This window comes from Salminus brasiliensis, chromosome 23, assembly GCF_030463535.1.
Source record: "Salminus brasiliensis chromosome 23, fSalBra1.hap2, whole genome shotgun sequence".
Lineage (NCBI taxonomy): Eukaryota > Metazoa > Chordata > Actinopteri > Characiformes > Bryconidae > Salminus > Salminus brasiliensis.
Window position 1 is genome coordinate 22,755,130 of NC_132900.1, and position 24,039 is coordinate 22,779,168.

Consider the following 24,039-nt stretch of genomic DNA (forward strand, 5'->3'; position numbering starts at 1 on the left):
CTGTTACTGCTATCTGCCTACTGACTATGCTGATGTTTACCTAATTTCCATTTGCTACTATTACTACAAAATTTTAAACTGTGGAGCAGAGGGGCCTATCAAAGAAAATTGTGTAGTTAGTTATTCTGCAATGCAGTGATTTTCTTACACCACAATGTAACAATAAATGTTAGCCCAAACATTACATAGGGCCCTGTATATTGCAAAGATCTGCAGACAGAGATGTTATGAATACTGTTTATTGTGAAGGCTTAACAGGTCCAAATTATTTTCTTAAGAACACAAATAAGAACAAAAGACAAACAAGTTTGGTCTATGAATTCAATATCACTTTAGCAATTTCACGTTTCATAATTTGCAGAACAAAGCAAAAATAGTAAAAGACATCAAGTCAAAGACAATTATATCTACAATAAGTGTGACCGCACAATGGGCATTAAACAGTACTGCTCAAACATTACAGAACTGGAAAAACATTTAATGCCACAGAAAGTGTGTTTTTCTGTGAAGACGAGTGAGAACGAGAGATGCTGAGGATATAAAGACACTAACAGAAATTGCTGTATTCTATGGACAGGGAGTCAGGGCTGCCATTAGAAGCTCCATTTTGTAGACAAAGTTCCTGCCCTCCATCCTGCTCCAGTGCACTTCCTTATACGGGCCTCGCAAATTACTCCATTTCCCATCCTGTAATACGTCACTCTTTGGCAAGTCTTTAGCCTGGCATCGTGGAAACTGAACCAGGACCTTACAGCCATTCTCTGGTCCATTCCGTACTTTAAAAACACAAAAACAGAAGTTACATGTATTCACTGGAATTTTATTCCTCAATTAACACTAGAAGCACCACGCATTTGACCATCTGTGACCTCTTACTAAAAGTGCTGTGCCTGTTTGACTCAACTTATACATAAAAGTGTTGAGCAGGGGCGGAGCTAGACAAAGTAAACCTTAAAGAACACACACTATATGTGTGTGTGTACATTAGGTGTATCCATATAAATGGCCCACCCTGTGTGTGTATGTATATGTGTATATATATATATATATATATATATATATATATATATATATATATATATATATATATATATATATATATATATATATATATATATATATATATATATATAGTGGTTGGTGTGGCGCAACAGATAACACCACTACCTGCCACTGAGCTACCACACCATGTGGGAGACTGGGGTTCGATTCCCGGTCTGGGTGACTATGCTGCGCTACACCAATAAGAGTCCTTGGGCAAGACTTCTAACACTACATTGGCCCACCTCTGTAATACAAGTAACCTTGTAAGTCGCTCTGGATAAGAGCATCTGCTAAATGCCATAAATGTAAATATATATATATATATATATATATATATATATATATATATATATATATATATATATATATATATATATATATATGAGAGAGAGAGAGAGAGACAGAATGACTACAATCTGTAATTATAGAACTACAAAGTTCTCCTATATAATAAGCAGAGCTGATAAAATGGACAAGGAGGTGTACCTAGAGTTTTCTTACAAAAAACACTTGACAAATGGTATATTCATATTCAAGTACAGTGAGTCCAAGAAGTATTTGATCCCTTGCTGATTTTCTTTGTTTGCCCACTAATAAAGACACTATCCTTCTGCACTTTTAATGGTAGATATATTCTAACATGGAGAGACAGAATATCAAGACAAAAATCCAGAATATAATTTTAAAGAATATATTTTAATTAATTTGTATTTCAATGAGGAAAATAAGTATTTGATCCCTCTTGCCAAACACACTCAATACTTAGTGGCAAAGCCTTTGTTTGCAAGCACAGTGGTGAGACATTTGTTGTAGTTAACCACAAGTTTAGCACACACACCAGGGGGAATTTTGGCCCACTCTTCTTTGCAGATCCTCTCTAAATCATGAAGGTTGGTGGGCTGTCGCTTGGCAACTCTGACCTTCAGCTCCCTCCATAGATTTTCGATCGGATTGAGGTCTGGCGACTGGCTGGGCCACTCCATGACCTTAATGTGATTTTTCTTGAGCCAATCCTTTGTTGCCTTTGCTGTATGTTTAGGGTCGTTATCATGTTGGAAGACCCAACCACGGCCCATTTTCAGATCCCTGGCAGAGGGGAGGAGGTTGTCCCTCAGGATTGTGCGGTACATGGCTCCATCCATCTTCCCAGTGATGCGGTGAAGTAGCCCTGTACCCTTGGCAGAGAAACACCCCCAAAACATTATGCTTCCACCTCCATGCTTGACGGTGGGCACAGTGTTCTTGGGGTCATAGGCAGCATTTTTCTTCCTCCACACATGGCGGGTGGAGTTGAGGCCAAAAAGTTCAATTTTGGTCTCGTCTGACCACAAAACCTTCTCCCAATAACTTGGTTCATCTTTCAAATGATCATTGGCATACTTGAGGCGCGCCTCCACATGTGCTCTCTTCAGCAGGGGTACCTTTCGGGCACTGCAGGATGTGAATCCATTGTTGCGCAAAGTGTTGCCAATTGTTTCCTTGCAAACTGTGGTCCCAGCTGCCTTCAGGTCATTTGCTAACTCCTGCCGAGTGGTTGCAGGACGATTTCTGACTGTTCTCAGCATCATTGCCACCCCACGAGGCGAAATCTTCTTTGGAGCACCGGGCCGAGGTCTGTTGATTGTCATGTTATACTCTTTAAACTTTCTGATAATTGCACCAATAGTTGTTACTTTCACATCCAACACCTTACTAATCTTTTTGTAGCCCATTCCAGCTTTGTGAAGGTCAACAATTCTGACTCTGAGGTCCTGTGACAGCTCTTTGGTTTTACCCATGTTGGAGACTTGAAATCTGTGTGATCTGTCTGATTCTGTGGACAGGTGTTTTTCACACAAGTGATTAGTGAGAACAGGTGGCTTCAGGTCAGGTAACAAGTTGATTGGGAGTGTCTAACTGGTCTGTAAAAGCCAGAACTGCTAATGAATACTAAGGGATCAAATACTTATTTCACTCCATGAAATACAAATCAATTAATATATATTCCTTAGATTTATTTTCTGGATTTTCTTTTTAATATTCTGTCTCTCCATGTAAGAATACATCTACCATTAAAAGTATAGAATGATCATGTCTTTATTAGTGGGCCAACGAAGAAAATCAGCAAGGGATCAAATACTTCTTGGACTCACTGTATATATCAAGTCATATTCATGGCAGGATTCACAATTCTGTTTTTAAATACATATATAATGAAATATTCACATTTACACAAAAACGATATTTACAGTGTACTAGCAGGGTTTTGCAGGGGTGCTACACTTAGTATGAATGTACAAGTAAATATAAACAGATTTTTTTACATTGTGTGTATTCACCTCCAAATGCACCCCGCAGTAAACTTCAACTAACGTTAACCAGAGCTGTAGCCCAGTGGTTCTGACATTAGCCAGTGTCGCAGTGGCTAATTTGAACTGCAAACCGCAGCTAATGTTTAATTATGCTAAACAGGTCACTCACTGCTGACTCACCGGACACATAATTTTCTGTGTGGGCTGTGGTTGATTTCTTTAAAAATGTTCTCATATCCATAGTTAACTACCTTAGCTAGCTACCCAACTTGAAGAGATGTTCTGTCGAGTTGAGCTACACACCGAAATGTCCTACCTAGTGACTGTGACCACAATTTTCACAGTTTTCATGAGTCATAATTTTCTTTTTCTTGTCTCGGCTTCATACAATCTGATCTTACTATTAATATTTGCTTGAGTGTTTCAAAAGTGTAAACTGTGATTTAAAGAACATACAAATTAAAAAACAAAACAAAACAAAACAAAAAAAACAACATTCAAGGCTTTTGACCAATCATCCGGGGCTTAAACCCCATAAGCCATTAGTTCCTAGCTCATGTGCTGCAGGAATGCTGCTTCCTGTTTTTCAAGTCTGCATTTCTCTTTTGCGTCAACGGGTGCCAAAAGGGTTTCAGACAAACAAAACTCCTAAAACTTTGCAGTTTTATTTTTAGATTTGTTTATGAACTTATTACTCCATTATTTGACATAATATTAACATTGTGTGAGTTTAAATTATTAAATTGCTGTTTTTATTGTCCAGGTCTGCTCATCCAAATTTGGCTTGTCAAAGCAGCTAATAGTTCTTCTGAATATTGTAAACTTAAAAAAATAAATAAATTAAAACAATCAAGGCTGTTAGATTGAAAGACTTGAACATTGGTAAAATGTTAAAGATTTAGAGCTGTATATGCATGATTTTTGCAATATGAGCTCCACCCATGTTTCTGGACGGGACCTGGATTCTACACCAAATATTTATTGATAATTATTTAAGTTCAGGTTCATCATTTATCCTGTTGTTACCAAATGTAGGTCAGGTGAAAATTAAGAGACTAGTTCACGCTCCCATATGCAAATTAGCCCCAAATTTAGGTGGGCGGCGCTATATGTTAAGGCTTTTTTGTAGGGCACGAGAAAAAATGTCTACATTTTCTACATGTCTATTCCCTGTAGAGATGTACTGCCATTACGATACTGCTCTCTGAAGCAGAAAATCATGAGTTTATTGGAACCATGCCTAATGCCAGGCAGGGGCTAGAGGGGTATAAAGACCCCCCAGCATTGAGCGGTGGAGCAGTGAAACTGTGTTTCCATCCAGTACTTTTGGGAAGAGTTTTTACTTGCATTTGCAAAGCTGTCAGGCTCATTATTGTGCATTGGCACATGCTAACTGCATGTTTAAAAAGAGTAAATGTCTCATACCATTCAGGTTATACAGTTTTAAAAACAGTCAGCAACATCTCCGCCAGTGGCCGATACAGCTTATGCTCCAATCGGTAATGGAGAGTCCATACCTGTATCAAGTTTCATGGTGATAGGCTGTCAAGCACCTGCTAAAACCTGACACATTGTATTTTGGCATGGATTTCACTCAGTATATGGCCAATAAATTTACAAATTTATTTACAAATTTAGTAATAAATTCTGGGTGGCCACTGATGGTAAAACAAAATACAAGTTGAACCACTCAGATTGCATAACGAACCTGAGGAAAACAGCAATTGTCACTAAACATAAAATATAAAAAAGTAAAATTCTGCAAAAGCAAATAAAGTGTGAGGAAAGCAGTTTTGAGAAACAGTTGTTAGTTTCACAAAGGTTTGCAGTCATTTTTGTCTACTGTTTCCTCTACTGAAATAGCAAGCAGACATACTGAAGACTTATTCGTTATTAGTTAAAATTAATTAATAAGAATCATAGCAATGCTCTAAATACATAAACAAATAATAGACAATAAATGAACAGCAAAATAAATGAACACATTCACCTGTTAATGCTATAGCTTCACTGTAATAGTAGAGAACAAGTTCTTTAAAATATTCAGTAGGCCACAGTAAATTATTTAAATATTTAAACAATACCTAAACTTACTTTTGTTATTATATTGAATATGGGCCAAGTACAGTGTACAATTAAAATATTCAAATTGGGTATTTGTCATCATTCAAAACAACATGAAGCTGAATGCTAAGGAAACATTCTAAGGAAACAATCCCCAAGTATCTGCACCAAATTGGACAAACACTAAAAAAAAAGCTAGCTATGATTATATATCATTATATGTTAGTAACAGCATCTAATAGGTAAGAGTGCTAGCAGGTAAAAATAGGTCAGGTTGGCACCACATTTCCAGCATTAATGCAAAACTTGGACACTGGCTTGACAAACTGAGGTCCCAAGTCACTGGCTTGCTTCCAGCTATTTTGCATCTGCTGGTCTTTATGCAAGTTGATTCCAAGACCTTGTTTTGCCTTACAGCTGTTCTTGATGTGGTGGTGTTATACTAGCAAATGATTTAAGAAAATTATGTCATGGTTTTACTTTAACATAAATGGTTTCATTACCCCACTTCTGGCATATTTTCAGCAATACTGCTTTTGCAATCTTTTGTAACTTTAAAACAACAAATGAGACCTTGGTAAAAGTTGAGAGCTCATATCTCTTGGAATGCCCAGCCTTTGGCATGGTGATTTTACCTTTTTTTCCCACTCAAACATTGTACAAAACAAAATACACAAATCTTTCATAAAATGTTAGAACTTTATACCCCAGAGATCAGTACTTCCATAGTTTTTGACAGTAATAGACATTTTGATCAGAGGCACACAATGCTGCATGCCACAATACATAGCTCATCCATAGCATTAGCACCACCTGCATACTTTTGTGTGGGTTCCAATTGTGCCACCTTGTGCAACAGATCTGACCATCTAGGCATGGGCTCCACAAGACCTCTGAAGGGGTCATGTGGTATCTAGCACCAAGCCATTAACAGCCAAACAGGCATTCTAATAGAGGTTGTTCAAAAATAATCAAAGTAATATTAGGCAGGTTTTATAATGAAATGCTTTTGAATTTGAAAATTACATGTATCCTTGCACATACAAGAACTTTAAACTTTAACTTTGATCCAAATACTGAAGTTATTTTGCACTGTGCATTTGTTGTAGTACATTTAAATAAATGTTTGTTATAATAATATAATGGTATGACACATCTGCATCCAAAAAAAAACAAACAAACCAAAAAACAGAGAAAGTGGGTGTGTGTAAATACCTGAGATGGCATACTCTCCATTAGGTGATGCTACAGTGATTGCAGAGGCATTGCCGATGCTTTCAATGGCTCCAAGTCCCATGTGGTTACTGAAGCTCAGCACATGCCAGCCCATCACCTTTGCCAATTGCTGTACAGCATGCACCTGATGCTGAGACATCTATAGCATATACAAATAGTAATCAAGAGTGTCTTTAGGATCTTGAAGCAGACCTTTCATCCAGTCTTAAAAGAGAAATGACTTTTCATGTGTGTAATGGGATGCTTACCTGTGATAGTAAAAAATCTTGCAACTCTTGCTCTTGATGGGAAAGAGTGATGACTCTTCCATCTCTGTGGACCACCCTGATCTGCTCCACCCCAATATTCAGCTGCAACTGAATAGACCTGAGAGAGCAAGAAGAAAAGATACAACCTCCTTTTAAAGTATTGGACCAGGAAGGCCAATTCTTTTGTTTTTGTTATACAGTGAATACATAAGGGTTTGACATCAAAGAATAATGACAATGATTGATTTCAAATTTCAGATCTTAGTGGGAGAAACTTTGAGCAACAAAATAATATAGAAATAATATAAAAACAGACATGATGGCTGAAAGAGCCTGTGGTAAAAGCCTGGAAAAGCATCCCAAAAGAGGAATGCAACAGATTGATGTCAGTGGGGCACTGGTTTGATGCAGTTACAACAAGCAGGGGATATGCAAACAAATATTAGGCTATTTACTAAATATCAAGAACTGATATTATATTCATTCATTTATTACACACAGGCTGATATATTTCAAGTGTTTATTTCTTTTAATTTTGATGGTTATAACTGACAACTAATGAAAACCCAAATTCAGTATCTCAGAAAAATATTACTTAAGACCAATACAAAAAAAGGATTTTTAGAAATGTTGGCCAAATGAAAAGTATGAACATGAAAAGTATGAGCATGTACAGCACTCAATACTTAGTTGGGGCTCCTTTAGCCTGTATTACTGCAGCAATGTCCCGTGGCATGGAGCCGATCAGTTTGTGGCACTGCTCAGGTGTTATGAGAGCCCAGGTTGCTCTGATAGTGGCCCTCAGCTCTTCTGCATTGTTGGGTCTGGCATATCACATCTTCCTCTTTACAATACCTCATAGATTTTCTATGAGGTTAAGGTCAGGCATATTTGCTGGCCAATTACAAACAGTCCTTAAACTAGGTACTGGTAGTTTTGGCACTGTGTGCAGGTGTCAAGTCCTGTTGGAAAATGAAATCTGCATCTCCATAAAGTTGGTCAGCAGCAGGAAGCATGAAGTGCTCAAACACTTCCTGGCAGGCTACATTGACCTTGGACCTCAGAAAACACAGTGGACCAACACCAGCAAATGAGCTGGCACCCCAAACCATCACTGACTGTGGAAACTTTACACAGGACCTCAAGCAAAGTGGATTCTGTGCATCTCTTCTTTTCCTCCTCTGGGACCTTAATTTCCAAAGGAAATGCAAAATTTACTTATCAGAGAACATAACTTTGGACCACTCAGCAGCAGTCCAGTCCTTTTTGTCTTTAGACCAGGCGAGACGCTTCTGACGCTGTCTCTTGTTCAAGAGTGGCTTGACACAAGGAATGCGACAGCTGAAACCCATGTCTTGAATGGGTTTTGTTTCACAATCCTCGCCAGGGTGCGGTTATCCCTATTGTTTGTACACTTTTTTTCTAACACATCTTTTCCGTCCCTTCGCCTCTACTACTGTGCTTGCTCTTTAGCAATGACCTTTAGTGTCTTGCCCTCCTTGTGCAAGGTGTCAATGGTTGTCTTTTGGACAACTGTCAAGTCAGCAGTCTTCCCCATGATTGTGTAGCCAACAGAAGATCATTTAAAGGCCCCAGGTGTTTTGAGATAATTAGCTGATTAGAGTGTGGCACCAGGCGTTTTCAATATTGAACCTTTTCACAATATTCAAATTTTTTGAGATACTGAATTTGAGGTTTTCATTAGTTGTCAGTTATAACCATCAAAATGAAAAGAAATAAAATATATGAAATATATCAGTCTGTGTGTAATGAATTAATATAATATACAAGTTTCACTTTTGAATGGAATTACTGAAATAAATCAACTTTTTCATTATATTCTAATTTTATTACCAGCACCTGTGTAACCCAGTTTGAAGCTGAGGACCCCCCCACAAAGTAAGCACTTTTTATGTGCTCTTACTTGCAGATCTGCTCATAGCCTTGTGAGGTAATTAGCACTTTTACACTGGACTCATAAACATCGTTTATATTAGACCAGTGAGCCTGAATCTGAGGATCCTCAATGCGGCTTGCCAAGCAGTCAATGGTCCGTGCTGTCCTGTGAAAGACAGAGATTCTGATTGTTTACCTACATCTGTAAAAGATGCTGAATGTTTCTGAAGAAGCAAAATATCAGTAATATCAAAATAAAAACACTGATCTATAATCAGGTCCAATCAGTTTATGATATTTGTATTCAGTATAATATAAAAACATTAAAGTAAACTTAGATCACTGAAGGTTGACAAATATGGGCCAGCGTGTGAAAGTATATTACCTGCTCCTGAGAAAAATATGTTTAGCTTGTTTGATGATTTTTTCAAGCAGGCCGTCACTGTGCTGTAGACAGCTAATCTCCACTTTATCATACGCCATCGGCCCAGCCAGACGTAATCGCTTTGGTCCAAATGGAACACTTGCAGGGTGGGGCATCACTGAGGAGCTCAACGTCTGCTTATGAAACTGCATGCACAAGAATCAATCAATTAAGCTTTATTTAAACTGTAAGTACATTGAGGACCACCTTATTTACAATGGTGAAGAGCCTATACATAAAATATGAAAAAAGACTACAAGTTTAAAATGTTAATGTGATACCAGCATTAAAGTTTCCTTTAGAGTTTCCTCCAAGCAGATTTCCCCAGTTAAGTAAAAACTTTGTACCAATCACTAGGTTGCATTTTTTTGATGTATGGTGGCATATGACTGGTAAGCATAAGACAGATGATCAGCCAAGATTTCCATATAGTAGACAGTGATGCATGTTGCAGGGGGTACCAGTAGGGATGTGACAGTACACAAAAGTCACAGTTCAATAAGGACATTTCAATTAGCAATAATAACCCAACAAGTTCCCATGAGTAATTAAGACGAGTGTGCACAAACATTAGGCTTTTCGAGTCAGCAACCACACTGAATCAAAGTTTGAATCAAACTTACTTACAACTACTTTTGAATTTGATACTTGATAAGTGGTGTTAAATGGTAGAGTGAAAAATCACATGAAACACTAACATTAGTATAATATTGATTATTACTATGAAGCTTTTTATTTTATAATTGTATAATAATAATAATAATAATAATATTTTTTTAAATATAAATTGAGTTTTATGATTTCGGACCCAAGTCTAGCAGCAGGGAGTTAGCGGTGCACAGCTACATTTTTTACACAGACACAAGTAGTGTAGACAAAAGTAGACACAACTAGTAGTATTTTGTATGTGTACTAAATAAGTGGGTCATGAGGCTAAATTGTCCACTTTTTAGAAACTGACTACACAACTACGTGACATAAATTTTGTTTTTGTACTGCTTATCAAACAAAGCTGAGTTACCTGAATTTACATAATATGAATGGCATAAAGTTAACAGCAACGTGAAAGACTAGGAGAGACAGGAGAACCTGCCAAGACATGAAAGCTGTAATTGGCAGTCAAGGTTATTTCATCATAGTGATTTTTGAATGCTCTCAAAGTTCAAATATTAGTACTGTGTTGTTTAAATTTAAATAAGAACTTCTTTGCATTATAATTATAATAATTATTTGAGCAGTTGTTTTTGAGCAGTTGTCATTTCTGCAAAATAAATGCTCTAAATAGCAATATTTGTATTTGGAATTTAGCAGAAATGTTTCCATGGTTTATGAAATACAACACAAATGTTAATTTCCCTAAACACATTGCCTATAAATAGTAAAACCAGACAAACTGATCATGTAGGGTGGCCTCTATTTTTTCCAGAGCTGTATACTGTGAACTACACTACAAGTAGACATATAGGTGCCATTTATATACTTCAAGCCCACATTTTATTTTATAAGAGTATTTATTTAAATATACTTTACATTTAATATCCATCCGTTATCTTATCCACTTCTTCCTGGGGCACTCACACCTAGTGATCAATTTAGCATGGCCAAATCAACATCTGTTTTCTTTATAAATCAAAATGCTCAAACAAAACATTACATAAATATACACCAAAAGGATACATGCTTTTCATTTAAAATAAGTATACTAATGATATACTTGAATAAAGTGACAGTTCAGCACAAATACACATATCATTACACCTGTCAGCAGTAAAAAAAATCTTAATGAAGAGTGGTATACAGAGTCTAAAGGGTTAAGTGTAGTTTCACATGCATGTCTGTATATCACATCACCACAATCTAGAATTGATACAAGCATTCATCATTTAGCAATCTTGGTCTTTGTGTGCTATGGGAAATATTTAGTTTTAAAAATCTGTACAGGAAGCAACGTTTGTTGTATGTAAAAGTTAATTTGTTGTTCAGCCATATGCAAAGGCACTTGTATTCAATAACTTCTTCAATGTCACCCTTCTGGGTTGTGATTTTTTAAAACTAATAATCAATGTTGTGAAATGATGTTCAGGAAAAGAGCATACATTTAGTTGCCAACTATTAAAGGTATTAAAAGAATGAGGTATTAAAAGAATACTGCAGTTTTTTCACTGCAGCACCAATACGGTCAGGTAAGCCGTACAGAATTGTCATTAGCATGCAAATGTACTTTGCAATTGACGGTGGAGTTGGCAATGTCAGCATTACAGATATTAAATATTACTGGTTCAAGGTTTGGTCCTTAAAGGGCACCCTTAGTGACTGGTTGCAGCTGGACAAACTCTTTAGACAAAGACTGATGAAAATGACTGCACTTCTTTGATGGCAGTAAAGAGATTATCTAAAATGAGTGTTGTAGCAAACACTGCTGTGTTGCTTTCTAAAATCAGACTGGTAGTCATATAGAACTAAATTCACATGAAGAAACATCTTAGGTTGGATCGTTTACTAAGAATTTGAAGATTTTAGGTAAGCCTTAAAGATTACTTATAAAGTTAAGACTGGGATATCTGCTACAAAAAAGTAATATTCAAAATGTATGTAACGTGTTCTAAAGCAATGGGGGATGCTTCACGAAATAATGTGTCCAACCTATCTTCTCCTGTGCTTTTTGCAAATGTTAATGGTGTTGAAGGCTTTAGCTACTAAATGAAGGGCTACTAAAAGTTTCAAAGGATCCTATTTATGACACCGAAAAAGGCTCCTAAAGTTTAAATGCACTATGTCTATGTCTTTTCTTTGTTTAAGGAAATCTTCTTTCGAGGTCTGTGAGACTGCTTTGGGACAGAAGGGTGAAAGAAATAGCTTAATGCTGACAAGACAGTTCAGAAAAGTAAAAAATTATATTTTCTGATTACTAATTGTTTTAGAGATGGGTCTTAAGTAATCATTTTAAGTTAAGAACGGATTAAAATACATTGTGTCTTAAAATCTGCAAGCCAAACATGCTGGGATCGAATAAACTACAAAAACAAAAACATTGAAATGTCTGCAAGAATAGCGTATTTTACAAGTATAAAAAAGTATTTACAAAACAAATAGGTAATGCCCCCCCCACACACACACACACACACAAACTCCAAAGACAAATAAAAAGAAAAAGAATAAAACAAAGGCAGACTATGTAATTACAGTATACAGCTGATTAAAGACAGTATCAGCAGGTCAAGAGGGGTACATTATATTGTGTGTACCTACCTCTCTAATAAGCTGGTGCAGGTTGTGCTCAAGCACATAGAGATGGTCGTCTGGTTTGGTTTTATCTGGTGAAGTTCGGTGACTTTTCTTCTCCACAGAGGAGTGGCACAGAGAGATGGAGAGCTGAAGCCCTGTAATTACACATGCACCTGTAAACTCAATTTTTGTAAACACCAAACAACCAACCACACACTACATACCACACACACAGTCTCAAATATAGTAAGTGACAAAAGAATTTGGAATTTTACCCTAGTACACCCTACCCTAGTCTTGTAGCTATTGTTTACATTGTCACAGACTCAAAAGTAATTAGACGTAATTAATTGCCTACATTATAGTTGATTTTAGAGTTGATTCCAAGTGTAAAATTAGCAGTTGTGAAAGACTCTCCATATGTAATCCAATGAGGTGTCAATTCAAGTGAAGTGCTTGAACACCAAAAGGCTTGAAAACCATAGAAGGTCTTTGTGAAACTGGCCCTTCTCACTCTCAAATCATTTAGGTACATCACTGCCCATGTCTACAATCAAGAGATGCCTTTATATATGCAAACACAGGGTTTACATCAAAATGCGTCAAATTATATCAAATTAGGCTGTTCGACAACGTCTAAAAAAAAAAAAAAAAAAAAACCTGCCTGCTTCTGACTCCAGGCAATGGATGACCACCAGACAGGCATCCATTTGGAGTAACTACAAAAAGCAGCACCTTCAAGTGTTTTGCAAATGCTTTAGAACTGGTCGTTCATCATGGGCAGAAAAAAAAAAACAGCACACTGAACAGTTCATTGGGAAAAATCAGTCTTATTCACTTATTTTTCAGACAGAAAAATAAATAAAAGTAACAAATAAACATAATAATAATAATAATAAAATACAATTATATTATTAAGGCTGTTGACAAACAGCTTTACTATAGTTAAAGTTTAAAACAATACAGTAATAAGTATATGTAAAAGCTCCATTAATTGATTGGTCTAAACTTTTAACAGGTAGTCAGTAATCTGTATCTGATTACATTTTAAAGTAACCCTCCAAAACCTATGCATACAAGCAAACATTTCAGAACAATAACACCTTTTTCAGAATGGCCCAGGCAAGCCTGCTTTTCTTTGCAATGACTTTCTTACTGCCACTAAATCTGTCAAACCAGGTCCAACATGTAGCTTTATTCTTGCCATCACACAAGCTCTCAAACTCTTCTGATGCTACTGTAATTTTGGGACAGCCAGACCTAATCCGGTCAATTGAGGTTTTGTAGTCATCAGGATATCAAATCCATGTTGTTGTAACAGACTGTGTAACCGTGCCCTTTATGACAGTATTTCAACACTGCTTTTGTACAGATAAAGTCAGCAAGAGTGTTGGTATTTTTGCTGTTTGCATCCATTTTCTAAGCTTAATTTACTTCCATTGCCATAGATTTTATAATTTGAAGGAAGAAGCGCTCATAAAGTCCATGGGTTCCAAGACTTCTGGCAGTAATTGACTAAAGAGGACTTTCATGTTTTTATATTATTAATAAAGGTAGTTTGCCCAATTACTTTTGAGTCGTTGAAAATGTAAAAAAAAAAAAAAGTAAAAATAGTTAAAAAAAAAAACCCAGCTGTGTTCCTAAATGGTTAGTACACTTTAAATTTAGGTCGAAATCAAATGTTCATTTCACTGGTGGTGTACAAATGGCTATTTGGGAAGGTCATGTCTCTGTCTGTATTCACCAGGAAAAGGCTGGGAGATGATCTGGTTCTTGACAACGATGTTTGGAATGTGGGATTTTATCTGCACGGCCTCGCGAGAGAGCTGAGCAAATATTTCCTTACAGAGCAGCACGTTCTGAGCAGCTTCCAGCTTTGGATGCCATGCCTGGGAACCTGTGAGAGCGAGAATAAGAGAGAATAAGCGCAAACAAGCACAAGAAAAAGAGTGAAAGACATGTTCAGAACTTTTTTTCCCATTACGAAAGCTTCACATTCAATTAAATGCAAACAGTGTCATTTGTGCCTCATTTCTTCGTCACTTGTGTCTGATTTGCCTTACTCAGTACCTGGTCTTGCCTTTGGTTGCCTTCTGAAAAGGTTAACGGTGCCCAAGTCTCCTATATCAGGGGCCTGCTTCTGAATAGAGACCTACAAAGAGATACGAGCATGATTTTGTTCATTGGCTAGATCATTTGTTTGGCTCTGCATTGTGACAATGTACATGACTAACTGGGAGTGTGGCCTTCACCTTTATGTAGGCTGAGCCCTCCAGGTCGCTGGGGATCTGAACGTTGAGAGGACAGTAATCATCTGGAATTTTCTTATCCAAGTCAATATCTGTGTTTTTAATGACTTCAAAAGTGCCATGGTGGGTAAACAGAGAACCTGTAGGAATAAAAGGACATTTACCGAACAACACTGCAAATCAACATCATATCATGACACACTATATACTCCTATAACGGGAATAAGGCCAATTCCACATTGCTGTAATACACTGAAAGCATTTAGGTTTGTGATGATAATTTAACGGGAAGCTTTCAGCTTTTCTCACTTATATTTATATTGATTTGTTCATTTGAAACAGGAAAACAGAAAAACAGAAGGCAGAATTAAGAAAAGTTAAAAATTATATTTTTGATTACTAATTGTTTTAGGGATGGGTCTTATTAAGTAATCATTTTAAGTTAAGAACGGATTAAAATATATTGTGTCTTAAAATCTGCAAGCCAAACATGCTGGGATCGAATAGATTACAAAAACAAAAGCAAAAACATTTGCTCAATATGGATTCTGACGGCAACTGTAGAGACTTAAATGTCCCATGCCTCTTAGAGCAACATTTTTCTGCAAGAATAGCATATTTTACAAGTATAAAAAGTATTTACAAAATAAATAGGTAATGGCTCAAATTTCAAGTTATTTCTGTGACCATTGTGAGTTTTTCTTTCATTAACCGAGGGGTACCAACAATTTTGTCCATGTGTGTATAAAATAATTAGTCTGCATGAAACAGCTAGAAAATGTAAACAATGTTTACTGTGCATTATAAAACCAGAATTTGTAACTTTGCAGTAAATAAACCTCAGTTAATATTCAAATACACATATTTACGTACTCACATACCTACACACACTTCTGAAAGTTTATGAACACTGAACTTTAGCAAGAATACCAAAACATGTTTAAGTGCAGTGTTTCTCAACATCATTATATCATGGTTAGTGCAGATGTGACTGAGTGAGTGACTAAGAGAAGAATAGGTTACAACAGCTGTCTTCGAGGTCTCTCAGAGGGCAGTAACAGCAGTAACAACTGGCTGTTATTTTGCCAGTTCTAATCAAGAGAAGACACCTCATGTAAATCACTGGATCTAATTAAAAAAAAATAATTCTGAAGCAGGTTATACAAATAATAAATCATTCTAAAGCATAGATATAAACAAAGCAAAAAGTTTGCAGTACATTTCTCTTACAGGATAAAATTTATAATCCACCTTAACCTTTTTATGCAGATCCAATTGCACTACTACACTATACCACTAGTCACCTACTATTTTGAATGTGTGTACACGGGTGCTGGGAATGAACAACAAGTAATCCTCTATTTTTTTCTGATTTAATGGGGTTTTGTAATAACAAGTACAACATTTAGAACTTTTTGGAAATACATAATTGCATTTTGGAATTATTCAAAGCATTTTCCACCGGGCATTTCCAAAGTGTCCAAGTGTCCATGCATTTTCTATCCAAAACCAAAAAAAGATGTCTGTCAATATACAGTGGTGTGAATAAGTGCTTGGTTTCCTCCTGATATCTTATTTTTTTGCATGTTTGTCACATTTAAATGTTACACAATTTAACATTTAATTTAAATATTACACAAAGAAGGATGAGGAACTGCAGTGTCTTGAGACCTCAGCAATAATGCAGCAACAAAATTTGGATCACTTGATCTGACCAGCTCTCAGAATTATCGACCAATCTCATATCTAAGCTGAAAATCAGCTGATACAAAGACCAACATATCTCTAAACTTGAAATTTTCATTTACTTGTTGTAAAAACACAGCCCCAACAGACTCACCAGCACTGCGGTAGCTCAGGTCTCCAAGGATTTTGTCACCAACTTTACGCAGTTTCCACTGCGAACGCAGGTGTAGCAGCTCAGCATTAAAGTCACGTTGCCGTCGCTGTTCCTGGCTCTCAGTTACAGACTTACTCAGCTTCTCTGCCCCCTTTAGCAGCAACTGGGCAGCAGTGGCCAGTGACTTCTTCTTACTAATCAATTGGAATACCTGAGGTGCCTGAACAAACATTGAGAGTTTGTTTGTACCACTACATTCAGTGCAGTTAAAAACAATTACATTTGAACACATCAAGTGATTCTGAAGAAAATGTAATACTAACCCAAGTAAACCTTATTAAAACACATGAAGTCTTGAAGACTTGAAGACTTATTATTAAGAAGACTTAATTAGAAGACAATTACTTTTTAAGAAACTTATATTGATTAGGTTATCTTTGTATACTGCTGTATTTAGTTTAAAGACCTTAAAACATTTGGTATGCTTAATATGCAATAGAAAAAAAAATACTTATAGCACTGTATTTATCCTAGTTGCAATTTCTGCTAGTGTTAGTAGCTAAGTAAGCAGAAAATGAACTAATCAGTAAAAGGAATAAAATAAAATAAATAAATAAATCCACTTTTCTAGAAAGATTAGTGTATTATTTTTCAACTAATCTCCCATAGAACTTTGGGCTTAGCAATTTGAATAAATAATCAAATAATTGACATCCACAAATGCAAATAAATATTAAAGGAATGTCTTAATATTAACTTTATGGAAAATCAGATCACATTTTAGTCACTTAAATCTGGCAAGGGGTGGCCTTCCATGCCACTTTCTACTTATCTGTAGTGTATTGTGGATGTCTTCAGTAGTAGAACTATAATACCAGAACACTGAATAACTATATGAGGAACTTTGCCATTGACCGTGCCAATGCCACTTGCCATTAACTAGCCCCTTGCAAAAGTGTGCAAAATGCTGTTACCTTGGCCACAGTAGGATCCTGGGATACTGGGTCAAGTGCCATATACTTCTTCTCTTTGACAATGCTAAGCACATCATGCAGCACACACATCTCGGTCAAAGCACTGCGCAAATGATTCCTCACAGAGTCCCATGGCCACAAGCATGGCTGAAACTTTACTGCTCCTGGAGAACAATACATGTTACACATTACCTTATTTTAAGAACATACTTTATTGAAAGTTTCTGTTCCACCTTTTGGGGGGTGGAAGAGATTTCCTTCATGGTGTTATTCCATGAACAATATTTTTGTTCAGTGTTTTTCCAATAAAATTTTGCTGTTACCTATGGGTTCTCTCACCACTTTTAGATTTCATTATTGTGTAGACAATTTGTCTATCTAATGTACACACTGGTCCATATACACACACACACCAATCAGTCAAAACATCAGCCTAACCTGCCTAATAAAGAAGTTGAATTTAATTAAATTGAATACTGAGTAGGTCCACCTGGTGTTGCCACAACAAATCTGACCATTAAAGGCATAGACTCCACAGGACCTCTAAAGGCATCCTGTGGTATCCAGCACAAAAGATGTTAGCAGCATATCCTTTAAGTCCAGTAAGTTGTGAGGTGGGGCCTCAATGAATCGCATCAACAGGCAACCCTGTCACCGGTTCACAAGTTGTCCTTTCCAATTTGTCTAGCCATCTAAACCTTGTCAAAGTGGCCAAATATTTGCCCAGATTTAAAAAGGCTGTTTTTTTTTGTTACTATACCTCCAAGACAGATATGCATGACCTTTATTCTAAGTTTGCTATCCTGCATTGCACCTCATTCAAAAGGCACAGTTAAAATTTGTGGCAGACTGAATAGGCAGACGTAAAAAAAGAAACGTGAAAAGTGAATTCAAAACAGTATATATTGTAACTTTTAACAGTGTTGACATTACTTGAAGCTAATAAAGGTTTTCATGATGTGGGCTCTTTAACAGTAAGGTGACATTTTAGTTTTTCTGCTACTTGAGGTAACTACTAAGCTCAAAGTTCTATTATTATTATTATTATTGATTATAGTTCATATATTGCAACCCATTTTTTGTTGAGTAATGCATAAACTTGATCTTAGTAAACAATTCCTTTAAAAGTAGAACACGCATACAGATGATACCAATGCAAGCGGCCACTACTTACCATCCTCCTCTGGGTTCTGTTTGCTCCACTCAGACTCTCTGCTCTCTTTATTTAGGTCCTCCTCCTCAGAGTCAGAACCTTGGCAGAAGTCAATGCGCTGGGCAAGTTTTGCAAGATTTTGGGACATAGAAAGTGGTGGCACATAAGTTTCTACTCCATCCAGGGAAACCTCCTGCACCTGACGCTCACAGGATGACTCAATACTGACACGTACTGCTGGGCTCCCAGACATTCTGCTTTTACTCACTCACTGCAAACAAAACCACAAAAAGAATCTAAACACCTAAGCCTCAAACACAAGGTCATCTGTTCACTATCATTTTAATTAAGAATATTTAGATTTAGAATTGTCCAAAATTATTACTACAAATTACCAGTACTTTGTCGCATAACTAGTCCCGCAGTTTGAGAGATCAACACAGTTCCAATTCCAGATTGTCTGGCCTGATTCTGTGCATGCTTGTATACAGCTTTTTGATCGGATGCACGTATTCCGTGTAGCATGGAATTTGGCAGAATTTGTGGCGGCAAATATAGAGAATAAAGGAGCGGAATGTTGGCAACATGCCACAAGTGATGTCAGAATGGGCCCTTAACACACACACACACACACAAACACAAATTCATGCATGTAACCCAATGACTTACATGCTCACAGCCTAATGCTTAGCAGTATCAGCAGGTTAACATTAAGTAGCATTGAATTTTAGGGTGGCAGCTTTTAAGGTAGTACTGAATTTACAATGACACTAGAACTGCATTTATGTTAGCACTAAATTTAAGTTCAAGTGCTGGTGAGTCTTCAATTAACATAGCACTAAAATTAAGATGGCACAGAATTTAAGGTCAATACCACACACAAACTCACCTCACCCACACCCAATAAACAGACTAGCTAATTGTTAAATTACGTTTGATCATGCACACATGATTTGTTGAGGTGGAAGTGCGCTCAAGTAGCACCGAATTTTAAGGTGCAGCTTCTTTTAAAGGTAGTAAGGAGTTTACACTGACGTTGAAATTAACTGCAACACCAATGCTATCAGTCAGCAACCCATGAGAAACCACCACAGAAACAGCAACAACCCAGCAGTATGTGGGAATTGTCAGATCGTATTGTGGAGCTAAGGCATTTCCGTCCTTCGGTTTGTAAGCAGAATCACTTGTTAATCAATCGTTACACTCTCTGTATTATCGTAACACTCACTACTCTACTAGACTATTCTACTACTCTATTAGACAGCATCGTTTAACGCCACGCGATCATGTTGAAGATACATCCGCTAAAGTTAACCTATCACAAATGCTAGCTAGCTTACCTTTCCTACACAAACGATCTTTAGAATGCAAAATACAAGAGACTTAAGTAGGCGCTCGACTTTTCGAACGTTACATTTGTTAACCACTGTAAAATCGTAAATCTGAACGTCATGTTACTTACATATTTTAAGAGACGTTACACGTTTTGTTCAACTGACGAACGCCGAGCTGCGCATGCGCAGTAAATGTACGTCGCTTCCGTTATTGTTTTACGACAAGGCACTTGAAAGGTAAATAGCTATATACATACATACACACACATACACACATATATATATATATATATATACATACAGCACTAGAATTCAGACAAATGTAACGTATGCAGTGGTCGTGAAACAGTACATTTGCTGCGTTTGTGCAGTCCAAATCGGGAAACGACACGCCTTTCCCCTCTTTTTCCTCGGCTGCGTCCAGACACTTTTGCTACTCCTCCTCTCCTACCCCGGAAGAAGATGAAGGAATCAAGGAGAGGAGAGGAAAGGAGCAGGAGGAATGGAGAGAAGGAGCAGTAATTGGGGAAATGGGACAGCTGATCCCTTTTTAGATATGATGTTGACTACTGATGAACTGACCCAGTCATAACACTCGCTTTCAGCACACGCCTAGTAATGCCCAGCCAATCACAGCTGTTGCGTAGAGCAGCACATATGGCAATTTTGTCCATTTTACTGCGTTAATTGTGGATTAATTATTTGCAAAGATACAGTAGACCGTATAATCTAAATATAATAATATAAAATGAAATATATAAAATATAATAACAAAGTTAGAAATAGGGGCATTAAAGCGCTTTACTGAACATACGGTACTTGCGGTTGTGTTAACTGCATAAAGAACATTTAAGCTCAGTTCCAATATATAAACCAGGAGGAAAATAAGCAGGGGAGCATGTTAGTTTATCTAAACTCTAAATTTGTATTATTGCTTTACTGCCCATTGTAACTCTGGGCGTGCATGCAGTGATGTCAAAATGTTTAAAAGATACTCTCATGTATGCTCAACTGGAAGCTGCTTCGAGGGAAATTTTAAGCGGCTTTCTTTGTTTCCTCCGGTATTTGGGCAGGCGAAAGGTGGCGCCACATAATGAGTTTCCGGTTCATAGAAGAGTATTTTGGGGTTTCTGGACGCAGTACCTTTCTCTCTTTCTTCCGCCTTCGCCTCGTTTAACGGTACTTATCAAACAACACGCATTAAGCCAACGTCTTGTAAGATTTCGTCAAAACAGTATTGAGCCCAGTAGTCAAGAGACGTACCACTTAATAATAATGTCTTTGTTCAGACAGTCGGTCCATTCTACAGAGTCCCAAAGGAACAGGTCTATATGGATCCTACGTTAGTTGTAAATAATAAATCTTTTTTTTTTCTTTTGTCCAGATAACTGCACTCGTTTTCTCAACATTTACACACTGCTATCACATTTCTGAATTCTTTCAAACTCTAATTATATGACTTTGTAACATATAATTTAAAAGGTATAATTTCGCCAGGTGTCACAATTCCACCAAAAAATCCCAAATTCCACAAAAAAACCCTTATTATAAATAACTGCCTAAAATTGTCACTAATAAATATTTATTCCTCTTCCTCATCTTCTTGCTTTTGGAGTGTAATGCTTTCTACTGGTCAGGTTTTGTCATCATAATGAAATATGTGAAGAACAAGCACACTGTAGCTACTTGTTTATTACCCAGTTCTTGTTCAGGATACTCTGATTCCAGTATAATTATTTAATTACAAAAGACAACAATGAGGATGTTGACATGTTGAACTGAAAATATGTGTGCTGCACCAACAGTGAACCCAAAAAGTCTTCGGTTTGTTAAATAAAATACAACTAATGCTTTAGGTGATGTGTTCTTTCTGTGAAGGAAAATCCAAAATGAATGATTATTTCTAAACAGACAACAGTAATCAAAAGCGCAATCTTTTGCATAGTGCTGCGTAGCGTGCGTGCATGTAAAGCTGTAAAACGGTACGTACAACAGTCATAACCATTACTAAATGGTTAAGTAATGTTAATCATTAACTAATGATAGACATAAAAATCAATCTGTTGTTTTACATATTATTACAGTTTGTAAGTATTAATTAATGTGACCTAAAGTCTTCATTTTAGAATTATTAGAATGAAAAACATTGATTAACAATTAATCCATAAAGTCTAATGTTAATATTTGGTAATAATTAAAGTAACAATTAAAGACAACAATTAAAATATGTCCCACTGCATACTTAGGTGTTTCCCTGATTAGCTCAATAATAAGCCATTTCTGGGTTAAAGTGAGAGTATTAAAGCAGGGCAACATTAAGATGTGCAGGGCAGGTGTTCACTTACTTCTCCATCTTCCATATTAATACTTCTTGGTAAAGGCTGAGATGTGTAGTCAGCCTACACAAGTAGGTAGGCCAGGCAATCCTGCTGCACATTCTTCAGGTCCTCATATTTGTTGGCTTGAATACTGTCAAAAGGAGGTGCGCCAAGGAGAGTTTCCACCTTGAACAAAGAAAGCCCATGATTTGCATATTAAAACTGTAAAGGAAAAACCTGCCTGGCAACCTTGCTATGGTGTCAAGGGGCCTTGTCCTGAGTCACAGGAGGTTACCCTCCTGACATACACTATATTGCCAAAAGTATTCACGCACCCATCCAAATCATTGATGTCAAGTGTTCCAGTTAGTGTCATGGCCACATGTGTATACAACCAAGTACCTAGGCATGCAGACTGCTTCTACAAACATTTGTGAAAGAATGGGTGGCTCTCAGGAGCTCAGTGAATTCCAGCATGGTAACATGATAGGATGCCACCTGTGCAACAAGTCCAGTCGTAGAATTTTCTCACTACTAAATATTCCACAGTCAACTGTCAGTGGTATTATAACAATGTGGAAGCGATTGGAAATAACAGCAACTCCGCCACAAAGTGCTATGCAACGTAAAATGACAGAGCAGGGTCAGTGGATGCTGAGGCGCATTGTGCGCAGAGGTTGACAACTTTCTGCAGAGTCAATCGCTACAGACCTCCAAACGTCATGTGGTCTCCAGATTAGCTCAAGAACACTGCATAGAGAGCATCATGGAATGGGTTTCTACGGGCGAGCAGCTGCATCCAAGCCTTACATCACCAAGGGAAATGCAAAGAATCGGCTGCAGTGACGTAAAGCATGCCGCCACTGGACTCTAGAGCAGTGGAGGCGTGTTCTCTGGAGTGACAATTCACGCTCCGTCTGGCAATCCAATGGATGAGTCTGAGTTTGGAGGTTGCTGTACTTGACAGACTGCATTGTGCCAAGTGGCCCCTTAGTTCCAGTGAAAAGAACTCTTCAGCATACCGAGAGATTTTGGTCAATTTCATGCTCCTAACTTTGCAGGTACAGCTTGGGGATGGCCCCTTACAATAGAAAATAGAATGTGTGAGGGCATGTTTGGTCACAAGTTTATATCCTGTAACATCATATATGTTACTTATGTGTGTAATTAAAAACGCTAGTTAATTCAGCATCCATTCAAATTGTTATCAGCAATTGTTGAGAAACTCTTGAGAACCAGACCCCCCTCAGTGCCGGGTCTCGCCAGAGTAATTTAATATAGAAATATGATGCTGTGTCTCTTTGCTAGTTGTAGTGATCAGTGAGCTCACCAATGTTTCCAATGTTTACGTGGACTGAGTAAAAGGAATTCCATGCAGCGGTAAACAGCCCGCTGTAGCAGACGTGCAGGGTCACAGGGATCAAGGCTTTCATCCTTGTTGGAAAGACTTTCATAAACACCAACTGCCCTACTGTTGACTGTGCTGAAGCCTAAGGTTAAAAGTTAGAAGTTCAATAATGTTTCTGCTCAGAAATGTGAAGATGCAGTGACTGTGATAAAGGTAGAAAAACATTTATTTACCTGTAGCCTGCAATCCTGCGTGGTACAGCAGGACTCACAGGCTTTGTTCAGGTGGACCAATACGGCTTAGTCTTCTTTTCTTATAAGTGCCATTTTTGGTCTCCAGAATTATAGAATATGTTGGTTACTTGGGTGCAGGCCCGTAGTGGCTAAATAATTTTG

General features: G+C 37.3%; 1 protein-coding gene across 5 annotated transcripts; it reads right to left on the reverse strand.

Moving 5' to 3' along the window:
- Positions 1-223: 223 nt before the first annotated feature.
- med17 (mediator complex subunit 17) lies at positions 224-23,820 on the reverse strand. 5 transcript variants are annotated; one of them, XM_072668937.1, is made up of 14 exons: positions 23,627-23,820; positions 22,324-22,482; positions 18,666-18,915; positions 17,492-17,655; positions 16,518-16,737; positions 14,681-14,817; positions 14,499-14,580; positions 14,173-14,325; positions 12,453-12,583; positions 9,165-9,349; positions 8,808-8,945; positions 6,884-7,001; positions 6,615-6,774; positions 224-776 (listed from the first exon to the last, which is right to left on the reverse strand). In XM_072668937.1, exons 3-14 carry the CDS (start codon positions 18,895-18,897, stop codon positions 568-570), a joined length of 1,929 nt encoding a protein of 642 aa, XP_072525038.1. In that variant the 5' UTR covers positions 18,898-18,915; positions 22,324-22,482; positions 23,627-23,820; the 3' UTR covers positions 224-567. The 5 variants fall into 5 exon arrangements, with proteins under 5 accessions (XP_072525038.1, XP_072525034.1, XP_072525035.1 ...); XM_072668933.1 differs by lacking the exons at positions 22,324-22,482; positions 23,627-23,820 and adding an exon at positions 20,331-20,431; XM_072668934.1 differs by lacking the exons at positions 22,324-22,482; positions 23,627-23,820 and adding an exon at positions 20,280-20,429.
- Between the last annotated feature and the right edge of the window lie 219 nt (positions 23,821-24,039).

What these genes read in the sequence shown, in the direction of transcription:
- med17 (XM_072668937.1), bottom strand. Translation starts at nt 18,897, where the DNA reads ATGTCTGGGAGCCCAGCAGTACGTGTCAGTATTGAGTCATCCTGTGAG. An exon ending in AGGGCTCAGCCTACATAAAG is followed by an intron (nt 14,581 to 14,680) that starts GTGAAGGCCACA and finishes ATCTCTTTGTAG; the next exon opens with GTCTCTATTCAGAAGCAGGC. An exon ending in CATATTTTTCTCAGGAGCAG is followed by an intron (nt 8,946 to 9,164) that starts GTAATATACTTT and finishes TGTCTTTCACAG; the next exon opens with GACAGCACGGACCATTGACT.